This window comes from Budorcas taxicolor, chromosome 8 (genome assembly GCF_023091745.1).
Source record: "Budorcas taxicolor isolate Tak-1 chromosome 8, Takin1.1, whole genome shotgun sequence".
NCBI lineage: Eukaryota > Metazoa > Chordata > Mammalia > Artiodactyla > Bovidae > Budorcas > Budorcas taxicolor.
Genome location: NC_068917.1, coordinates 81819164 through 81831423, shown reverse-complemented (window position 1 = coordinate 81831423; position 12260 = coordinate 81819164). Strand labels below are relative to the sequence as shown.

Genomic DNA, 12260 nt, shown 5'->3' with positions numbered 1-12260 from the left:
GTTCCTCTGCCTTTTCTAAACTCAGCTTGGACATCTAGAAGTTCTCAGTTCACATACTGCTGAAGCCTAGCTTGGATTTTAAGCATAACCATACTAGTACGTGAAATGAGCACAACTGTATGGCAGTTTGTACATTCTTTGGCACTGTCCTTCTTTGGGGTCGGAATGAAAACTGACCTTTTGCAGTCCTTATACTGACTGCAGCACGTTAACAGCATCATCTTTTAGGATCTGAAATAGCTCAACTGGAATTCCATTACCTCCACTAGCCTTATTTGTGGCAATGCTTCCTATGGCTGACTTGACTTTAGACTCTAGGATTTTAGACTGTAGGTGGGTGAGTGACCACAGCACCGTGGCTATCTGTGTGATTAAGATCTTTCTTGTACAGTTCTTCTGTGTATTCCTGCCACCTTTTAAAATTCTTCTGCTTCTGTCAGGTCTTTACATTTCTGTCCTTTATTATGCTATCCCTGCATGAAATGTACCTGTCAGATCTTAGCTTCACCATCACTTCTTTAAAAAGGCCTTCTCTGATCATTTAGGTCAATTCCTTCATTATATGCTGTATGTTATAGCTCCCAGTTCCTTTCCCTCATACTGCTTATACTGGGTTGTAATTTTATGAACATTCATGTGATTTATTTGATCAATTTCTATAGCACATTACAGCCCCATGACAAGATGGATGATATACTTTTGCTCATCACTGTATATATTAGCACAAAAAAAAAAAAGCACACTGGCTGAATGTATGTATGTGTGAATGTATGTATACTCTCTATCACAGTTTGTACTCAATTTCTTATTCCTAGTGCACATTCCTAACAGGATATATTCTATATAGTCCATTACTTACCTCATTTAAACTAGGTATATATCTTATTACCCCATACCTGTCAAAAGTATCATCATATGGGTTCCCAATATATGGACTTTCCTTCACTAATATCACTATTCTCCCCCTTACCATTGTTTCTGCCCTATATGCAAAATACCAAAAAACACTGAAAATGCAGAAAAAATGCAAAAAACAAACTATCATATAGCTTTCCACTATTTATATATTTATAAGTAGTTGTAATTAATATTTTGGTATCTGTTATTTGTATATTATTTATTGACATGAAAACATATTCAAGATAGAGATTACTGATAAAAAAGCAAGTTACTATCACTCAATTTTTTATGAGAAAACATACATATGCATATATATGTATACATTAACAAACATTTTTTTATATGAAAGGTTTAGCATAGAATTGAGGGTTCAAACTGCCATTCTTTAAGTTTGAGTGAATTACCTAACTTCTCCACATTTTAGGTTCTTAATCTCTAGAACGGGTAGCATAAAATCCTTAAGGATTAAATACAGAAAGAAAAATAATATACACAAACACTTAATTCTCCAGATATCACAGCTAATAGGTGAGGAGCATTATTTACCCTTGCAAGGGTGTCTAATAAAACATAATAAGCTATTCTGCTATTAAATCAAAGCTATATTCCAGAATAGAGACTTGATTTGTACTTACCAAGATACAATGTAAATTTGTTAAATTGACCACCTCACAGACAGTTTTTATTCTATCTATCAATCTTGCAAAATAGTTGACCATTTCTTCTCTTTTTATTATTTTTGCATATCGAGGGAAGGTGGGTGGAAGTAGTCTCTGGTTAACAAGTGGCTCAAAACCCATCATAATGGGATGATCTGCAAAGGAAAAAAGTTAACATTTTCAATATTTCTATGAATTTTAACCTCAAATACTGCTTAAATACAAAAGAAAAATGTCAGTTTCAAAGCATCTCTAAATTCTTATCACAGTATCCTCTAAAGGGATTTTATAATTTACAATTAATGTATCTTTACACATGTTTTTTAAAGGAAATAAGCAGATTTAACAACCTAAAATTATACTTCCTTCCTACACAGTGGTGGTATTGGTGACAGAGAGAGGTTTCGACCTCAAAATTAACTCCAAGCCAAGAGTGGGATAAAATGAGTTAACATATTCTCTCAAAATAAATAAAATAAAAGGGCAATGGTGTATTAACTATGAGACTGTGAATAAAGGTTTCAAATGGGAACACAAATGGAGGCTTGTCTTCCTTTCAGTTTCTGGACTGCAGAATCAATTCACACTGGACTACATAGCAATGCAAAGCAGAAGAGAACAGGTGCACTCCATCCCCATGAGTCTGGAATGCATTTGGCACTGAGATGCGATTCCATAAACTCACAATGAAAATAACATATCACACGAGACCTAAGGGAAACTTTCTCTCTCCCACTCTGTCCTCTGGTGATTCCACTTTTCACACTAGTACAAAGCTCCAATGAAGTCTTTAGCTTGAAATTTCCTGCCACTTTCATAGAAAAAAAATTTGTACTCCAATGAAGTATGCATTGTCAGATTGATTCTATGGGAGTTATTTTACACAGCTAGAAATTGTAGGTAACTGATAAATATGAAATTCTGTTTCACTCTACAGAAAAAAGTTTTACCTATTTATAATTTATTTCAGTATTCCACTACTCCATAAAAATGTGTTTTAAAACTTTTCATGTCTGGTTATGTCATTGAATGAGTTAAACAAAATCCTTAACCCACATTTACTTTTTTATCTGTATGAGAATCATGGTTTTATCTTTGTTTGAAAATCATCTTTTCCTGAATTGCAAGCAGATTCTTTACCTACTGAACCATCTGGGAACCCCCTGAAAATCATCTTTTAAACCTCCCCATTTCCTAAGCAATATATGATATAAGCAAGCACCGTGTCATATTCTTTTACACCTCTTTACTTATACAAATTATTCTACTGTAAAACCTACCCCTTTCTTCTTAACCTGAACTTGATATAGCCTGAATTCTCTCTCAACATTGGTCCGTCCAATGATGTATATATAATATATATATACACACACACACACACACACACACACACACACACACTTCTTTGTAATTACACTATTATACTGTCTACGTGGGATTATAGCATTTGTCCAAGTTCTTTTGAAAGCCAGAACAGGGTTGGATTCCATACACTAAACACCTGGCTCATAACAGACACTGGATACTTGTTTGCTGAATGACAAGATGTACATGCTCAAAATAAAACAAAAGGCTGCTACCATTATAACAGTTTGAACTTCTGATTTATATTATTTCATTGAGAACTAAGGTAAAAGCAGTAGTAATGATGCTGTAAGAAGCTTCTTTACCATATAAATATGAATACATTTCAGACTTTAATGATAAATGCACAGAATCCAGATACTTAAATGCTCTATTACTGATTTTCTCTCAAAGTATTCTCATATGCACCTAAAATGATTACCCAGGAATATGCCTTTATTCTTAAAACATTTATTTTTAGGCTTAAACCACAAATAGAAGATAAACAGATAATAGCCACTCATGAAAATTTATATGGAAAGAAGTAAATATTAATGGGAAATGGATAACAAATACGATATATTCTGAATTCAATTTTATACAAACAAAAAGTGCAATATAAAACAGTATTAACTTTTGAAACTAACTAAGCTGTCCTGCACAGATGATGCTAAGCAGCATTCCTGACTGCCCTCTAAATACCAGTTCAGTTGAGTTCAGTCGCTCAGTTGTGTCTGACTCTTTGTGACCCCATAAACCGCAATTCCCGGAGTCCACCCAAACCCATGTCCATTGAGTGATGCCATCCAACCATCTCATCCTCTATCGTCCCCTTTTCCTCCTGCCCTCAATCTTTCCCAGCATCCAGGGTCTTTTCAAATGAGCCAGCTCTTTGCATCAGGTGGCCGAAGTATCGAAGTTTTAGCTTCACCATCAGGCCTTCCAATGAACACCCAGGACTGATCTCCTTTAGGATGGACTGGTTGGATCTCCTTTCAGGCCAAGGGACTCTCAAGAGTCTTCTCCAACACCACAGTTCAAAAGCATCAATTCTTTGGCGCTCAGCTTTCTTTATAGTCCAACTCTCACATCCATATATGACCACTGGAAAAACCATAGCCAGTAGTAACCTCCTAATTGTGAAAAGGATCCAGACATTGCCAGATGTCCCTGGGAAGCCCCAGTTGAGAAACACTGGTCTAGAGGAACATAAATAGCAACTATAATTTAGTGAGAATAAATTCAGAATGTAATAGGAGCATCTTATTCATGTAAAAATTAGATGAACAATTTCATAGAAGTCTAAGAAAAGAGCTAACAAACGAAAATATTAATCAGCACAAAGTATTCCAAGCATATTAAAGGCATGGAGGACAGATAAAATGGCTCCTTTTCTTTTTCCCTTAGGGAGCTACAATTTTTCCAAGTGATAATTTATTGGAACTCAGAAGTAAAAATAGATGCATATAAATAGAGTTGGGGACAAAATCCCTAGGCACAGAAATCAGATCTGCATGCTTCTCTCTATTCTCTACACACATTTAAATCCTCTCCTCCCCACCACATGTTTTTGGACATAGTCCTAATTAATAGTTAAGTATTAAAGTGTTAAGTGTTAAAGTAGTTCCTAGTAGCTATTTTTAAGTCTCAGCTGTTTGGTGAATCTCATGCCTAGGGACTCTGTAACTATCCTATACAACACACAGTAACTTGCCTAACTAGAAAAGAGCATAAGAACTGAGATGTAATAAGAGATCAAAGCTTTTTATTCAATGTATACTAAAGGTGGAGGAGGAGCAGGGATAAAAACCAAGCTGGAGTTTGCATCTGACTTCATGACAACACAAAGTACAGAAAGTTAGTTTCAACACACCCAACCGTGATCCCCCAGAATAAACTGCTCTAACATTTTCCCACTAAACGCTTCTCACTAAAATAGCCTAGATAACCCTTACTAAATGAACCCAGAAAAGAAGCAAATTCATATCACTTTCTACTCAATGTGTACTATGCTCAGGAAAGATTTCCTGAATTAAACTAGATACAGATCCAACAAGTCAACTTCTAGAGTCTCTTCTGATTTTACAAGTCTGTAGGTGTACAAAAATTACCTTGGTTTTCCAGTTAAAACACTTCCCTTTATACCAGAACTCTTATAAGGATAAAATAATAAAGTATAATTACTATATTCAAAATATTATGGCATATTGGTTTAGAGTGTTTTAGTTGCTAAAGTTCTTGCTAGAAAATTGACCTTCATTATCAATAGCATAAAAGTATTACAATTAGCACAAGGTCTGTGGATAAAAGATTTACAGTAACAATATGCTGTGATTTAACTTAAAAGGTTATTTTAAAATTAATTAGATGCCAAAATCAAAGATCTGGAAGTGTCTAAGTGAAAAGAGACAGAGACGTTACATCATTTTTGGACAACGTATCTCTCCCGAGTTATACAGGCAATTTACAGTCAGACTTACAGAAGTAAGTTTTCCATGCCCTGAAGTTGAAAACAATTCTAGAAAACAATGCAGAAGCTGCCGAGGTTAATATTGTACTGTGCTTCTTGACTTCCCTTTATAAAATCATAACATTATGCTATGTGAAGTAAACCAAACACAAAAGGACAAACATTGTATGATTCTGCTTATATGAGGTACCTAGAATAGTCAAACTCATAGAGACAGGAAGTAGAATCGTAGTTGTCTGGGACTGAAAGAGGGGGAAATGAAGATTTATTATTTAATGAGTATGGAGTTTTGCGTCGATAAGATAAAAACTTCTGGATATGGACAGCGATGACAGCTGCACAACAATGTAAATTTACTTAATGCCACTGAATTGCACATAAAATTGTACATAAAATGTTAAAATGGCAAAGTTCATGTTATTTCAACACAAAAAAAGTTATGAAAAGGTATTTAACAATTGTTAAACTCAAAGAGCATGGTTTCAATGAACATTCTATCATAATCATTATTGGTCATCTAATACTCAGACCTCATTCAAGTTTTGCACACTGTACCAAAAACATACTTCACATCTATATTAGTATCACAAGTTGTATTTAATTTCATTGTCTCTTCGTCTCCTGCAATTTAGAGCAGTTCTTCAGCACTTCCTTGGCTTCTATGAGTGACTTTGACAACCTTGAAGACTAACTCACCAATAATTTTGTATACTGTCCTTCAGTGTGGTTTTCTTGTCTCCTTGTGATTAAATTTAAATCATTACTCTTAGGAGTATAAAAGAAGCGACATTATTATCGTTCTCATTGTAACCCATTAACAAAGTGGAGGTTTTGACTCACTTCTTGTAATGTTTATTGTGATCACTTGATTAAAGTTGGTGTCTGACAGGCCTCGTCACTACTGTTACCTTTTGTCCTTGTAGTTAATAAATAGGTAGGGGTCAGCGGAAAGACAACTAAATATACTCATTAACATCCAACTATCCACTCATTAATTCATCTATTTATATCAGTATGGAAACATGGCTTATCCTTTTATTCAATTGTATATGATCAGAATTATTTATTTTGATGCTCAAGTTGTCCCCAATTTTGTGTGAATGCCCCTTCAAGCTCTTTTGGGTATAACTGACTGGTCCCAACATTCTTTGAACATTTACCCATTTCTGGCTAATTAGACATTCCAGACTCATCTCTACCTTAGTCCTGGAATCACGTATTCCTCCAAGATGAACTAGTTCCTTTTCTATTTTTTTTCCAGTTTCATTGAGGTATAATTAACAATAAAATTGTAAAGATATTTAAAGTGTATAACATGATAGTATGCCATATGTATACATTTTGAAAGGATTCCCCCAGGAGTTAATTTAACATGTACATCACCTTGAATATTTATTTTTTGGTTTGATGAGAAATATGTAAGTTCTACTCTTCTAGCAACTTTCAACTATACAGTTAAGTGTGATCAACTAGAGTCACTGTTTCATACAACAAATATTCAGATCTTACTCATATTCTAACTGATGGCTTGTACCCTTTAGTGAACTCTCTTTATTTCCCTCAGCTTCTGGCAATCATTTTTCTACTGTTTCTATAAATTCTACTTTTTCTAAATTCCACATGTAAGCTTAGATACGATGCAGTATTTATTTTTCTCGGTCTGCCTTATTTCACTTAGCATAATGCCCTCCAGGTTCATCCATGTTGTCACAAATGACAGTATTTCACTCTGTTAAGGCTAATATTCCATTGTATATATACTGTATTTTATTTATCCACTCATCTATCAATGGGCACTTAGGTTGTTTCCATACCTTATAGTGAATAAAGGTAGAAAAAGCATTGATTGAAAAAGCTTGCTAATAGAAACCGAAAGTCATTTAGAAGCAGATAAACCTATACCAGACTACACAGATTTTAAGACCAAGAATATAACAAAAGACAAATATAGTTATTATATAATAAGGTAGCCAATTCATCAGAAGATATAATAAATTTGAATATTTATAATGCAACATACAAGCATCTACTATATAAAGTAGATAGTAAGAACTCTAAAAAAGGAAACAATACAATAATACCAGGAGACTTCAATATACCATTTTCAACAATGGATAGATCATTCAGACAGAAAATGAGTTGTTTAAAAAAATTGGAATTAAACTACACATTATATGAAAAGAACCTAACAGACATACACAGAATGTTTCATCCAAGAGCAATACGCGATACATGTTGTTCTCAAACGCACACTGAACATTCCCCAAAACAGGGTATGACAAGACAGAAAACAAGTCTTAATAAATTAAAGACTGAAATCATACCAACTATCCTTTCTGATGAGAATGGTATGAAACCAGAACATGAAAGTTGGAATACCTACAAATATGTGGAAAGTAAACAGCACACTCCTAAACAAGCAACTGGTCAAAGAAGAAAACTAGAAAAATATTTTTTTAAGCCCTGAAACAAATGAAAAACAAAAAACAAAAAAACGAAACAAACAGAAAGCTATAGGATACTGCAAATGCTGTTCTGAGAGGGAAGTTTATAGCAATAATGTATATACTAGGAAATTAGATGTCAAATAACAATTTAACTTTACACCTCAAGATCTAAAAGAATGAATTAAGCTCAAGTCAGCAAAAGGCAGGAAATAAAGATCAGAGTGGAAATGAAGATCAGAGTGGAAATAAATGAAGGAAAAAACACTAGAAAAGAACAACAAAACTAAGAGCTAATTTTTTAAAAAGATAAAACTGAAAAAACTTTATCTACACTTTGTCTTTTGATTGGCGAATTCAGCCCATTTACATTGAACATAATTATTGGTAGTACAGTAATAAACAGTGTGTGTGTATGTGTGTGTGTTGTGTGTATATATATAAATGGTATATCAATGACAGTATTGATATAAATGGTAGGGACTTAGCATTTTTTGTTTAACTGTTTCTGGTTGTTTTGCAGTCCCTTTGTTCTGTTTTTCTTTCTCATGCTCTCTTTGTTATTTGATTTTCTGTAGTGGTATGTTTCCTTTCTCTTTCACCTTTTGCATATCTACTATAGGCTTTTGATCTGTAGTTATAATGAGACATGGATAAAATATATTTATCATAGGCTATTTGAAGCTACAAGTAACTTCAAATGCATACAAAAGGTTCCTTCTCTCATATTTATGGTTTTGACTTCAAAATTTGCATCATTTTAAGCTGTGAATCCACTGTAAAGATGAATATTGCATAGGGACCTGGAATGCTAGGTCCATGAATTAAGGTAAATCAGAAGTGGGCAAACAGGAGATAGATGGCAAGAGTGAACATTGACATTTTAGGGATCCGTGAACTAAAATGGACCAGAACAGGGGATTTAATTCAGATGACTATTAAATCTACTACTGTGGGCAATGCCTTAAAAGAAACGGAGTAGCCCTCATAGACAACAGAAGAGTCTGAAATGCAGTACATGGGTACAATCTCAAAAACGACACAATGATCTCTTTTCATTTCCAAGGAAAGCCATTCAATATCACAGTAATCCAAGTCTATGCCCCAAGCACTAATGCCGAAAAAGCTGAAGTTGAACGTTTCTATGATCTACAAGACCTTCTAGGGACTGGAACGCAAAAGTAGGAAATCAAGAAATACCTGGAGTTAACAGGCAAGTTTGGCCTTGGAGTACAAAATGAAGCAGGGCAAAGGCTGTCAGAGTTTTGCCAAGAGAATGCACTGGTCACAGCAAACACCCTCTTCCAACAATACAAGAGATAACTCTACACACGGCCATCACCAGATGGTCAATATAGAAATCAGACAGATCATATTTTTTGCAGTTAAAACTTGAGCAGCTCTATACAGGCAGCAAAAAAACCCCACCGGGCTCAGATCATGAACTCCTTATTGCAAAATTCAGACTTAAATGGAAAAAAGTGGAGAAAACCACCAGACCATTCATGTATGACCTAAATCAAATCCCTTACAATTATACAGTGGAAGTGACAAATACATTCAAGGGATTAGATGTGACAGAAAGAGTGCCTGAAGAACTATGGACAGAAGTTCATAACACTGTACAGGAGGCAGTGATCAAAACCATCCCCAAGAAAAAGAAATGCAAAAAGGCAAAATAACTGTCTGAGGCCTTACAAATAAGCCTTAAAATGCACTCATCTCACACACCAGCAAAGTAATGCTCAAAATTCTCCAAGCCAGGCTTCAACAGTACATGAATCGAGAACTTCAAGATTTTCAACTGGATTTAGAAAAGGCAGAGCAACCAGAGATCAAATTGCCAGTATCCACTGGATCACAGAAAAAGCAAGAGAATTCCAGGAAAACATCTACTTCTGCTTTACTGACTATGCTAAAGCCTTTGACTGTGTGGATCACAACTAATTGTGGAAAATTCTTCAAGAGATGGGAATACCAGACCACCTGACTTGCCTCCTGAGAAATCTGTATGCAGGTCAAGAAGCAAGTTAGAACCAGACATGGAAAAATGGACTGATTCAAAATTGGGAAAGGAGTACATCAAGGCTATATATTGTCACCCTGCTTATTTCACTTTTATGCACAGTACATTATGAGAAACACAAGGCTGGATGAAGCACAAACTGTAATCAAGACTGCTGGGAGAAATATCAAGTCTCAGATATGCAGATGACACCACCATTATGGCAGAAAGTGAAGAGGAACTAAAGAGCCTCTTTTTTTTTTTAACTTATTTATTTTTTAATTGAAGAATAATTGCTTTGCAGAATTTTGTTTTCTGTCAAACCTCAACATGAATTAACCATAGGTATACAAATATCCCCTCTCTTTAGAACCTCCCTCCCGATCCTACTCAGAGCCCCTGGTTGAGTTTCCTGTGACAAACAGTATATTCCCGTTGGCTATCTATTTTACATATGGTAATATAAGTTTCCATGTTACTCTTCCCATATGTCTCACCCTCTCTTCCCTCTCCCCAGGTCCATAAGTCTATTCTCTATATCTGTTTCTCCATTGCTGCCCTGTAAATAAATTCTTCACTACCATTTTTTCTAGATTCTGGAATACAATATTTATCTCTTTCTGACTTACTTCACTCTGTATAATAGGTTCTAGGTTCATCCACCTCATTAGAACTGACTCAAATGCATTCCTTTTTATGGCTGAGTAATATGTTATTGTGTATATGTACCACTTCTTTATCCATTCATAAAGAGCCTCTTGATGAAAGTGGAAGAGGTAAGTGAAAAAGCTGGCTTAAAACTCAACATTAAAAAAATGAAGATCGGGGCATTTGGTCCCATTACTTCATGGCAAATAGATGAGGAAACAATGGAAAGAGTGAGAGACTTTATTTTTTGGGCTCCAAAATCACTGCAGATGGTGACTACAACCATGAAATTAAAAGACGCTTGTTCCTTGGAAGAAACACCAGGACAAACATACACAGCATATTAAAAAGCAGAGACATTACTTTGTCAACAAAGATCTGTCTAGTCAAAGCTATGGTTTTTCTGGTAGTCATGTATGGATGTAAGAGCTGGACCATAAAGAAAGCTGAGCACTTAAGAATTGATGCTTTTGAACTGTGGTGATGGAGAAGACTCTTGAGAGTCCCTTGGACAGCAAGGAGATGCAACCAGTCCATCCTAAAGGAAATCAGCCCTGAATAGTCATTGGAAGGACTGATGCTGAAGCTGAAACTCCAATACTTTGGCCACCTGATGCAAAGAGCTGACTCACTGGAAAAGACCCTGATGCTGGGAAAGATTGAGGGCAGCAGGAGAAGGGGCTGACAGAGGATGAGATGGTTGGATGGCATCACTGACTCAATGGACATAAGTTTGAGTAAACTCTGGGAGTTGGTGATGGACCGGGGGCCTGGCATGCTGCAGTCCATAGGGTCACAAAGAGTCAGACATGACTGAATGACTGGACTGACTAACCCACTAACAAATGATTATAGTTTTAATTATTTATGTATTTTAACACTTGTATCAGAGATATAAATGGTTTATCCACTACCATTACAATATTAGAGTATTTTAAATGTAGCTATAAATTTACCTTTGCCAGTGAGTTTTATACTTTCATGTTTTCCTGTTACTAACTAGTGTCCTTTTGTTTTAACTTAAAGAACTCCCTTTAACATTTGTTGTGAGGTCAGTGGTGATAACTGTTTCAGCTTTTGTCTATAAATTTTTTCATTCTTCTAGTTATTAAGGACAACTTTTTCAGATGTTCTTGGTTAGCACCTTTCTGGTATTCCCTAAGTATTCTGAATATGCAAACCAAGTTGCTTTCCTTTTGCTGCTTTTAAGATTCTCTTCTTCTCCTCTTTAACCTTTCACAGTTTAATTGCAATGTGTTTGAGTGAGTCTCTTAGGATTCAACTTCTTTCAAACTCTCCGAGCTTCCTGGACGTGGATTGCCTGTTTCTTTCCCCGGTTAAGGAAGTTTCCAGCCATTTTTTTTTTTTTTAATATGCTTTCTGCCTTCTCTCTTCTTCTGGAACTCCTATCACATATAGTCTGCTTGATCTTGTCCCACAAATTTCATAATCCAGCTCTTCATTTTTTCCTTTCTGTTTAAATCCCACTGCCCTGTCAAGTTTACTGACTTTCTTCCAGCAAATGTAGTCTGCTACTGAATCCATTTAATTTTTTCAGTTATTTTTTAATTCTTCAGCTCTTTGATTTCTCTTTATATATATTTCCTTGTTGAAATTCTCTCTCTGTTCATATGCTTGCTTCCTAACCTCAGTAAGCATCTTTAGTAACTGCTCTCTCAATCAGATAAACTACTTAATGCAAGTCACTAAGATCTGTTTCTGGATATTTACCTTGTTCTTTTGTTTGAAATGTATTCCTATGAGTCTTCCTTTCTTGACTTTCTGTGGTT

The 12260-nt window shown here is 35.2% G+C and overlaps 1 protein-coding gene across 2 annotated transcripts in view; it reads right to left on the bottom strand.

Moving 5' to 3' along the window:
• Nucleotides 1-12260, bottom strand: part of NAA35 (N-alpha-acetyltransferase 35, NatC auxiliary subunit) — a 102123-nt gene that overhangs the window by 37419 nt on the left and 52444 nt on the right. For both annotated transcript variants that reach the window (XM_052644874.1, XM_052644873.1), the window contains exon 12: nt 1536-1714. In XM_052644874.1, coding sequence (XP_052500834.1) covers nt 1536-1714 — 179 coding nt within the window. The remainder of the gene's footprint in view (nt 1-1535; nt 1715-12260) is intronic.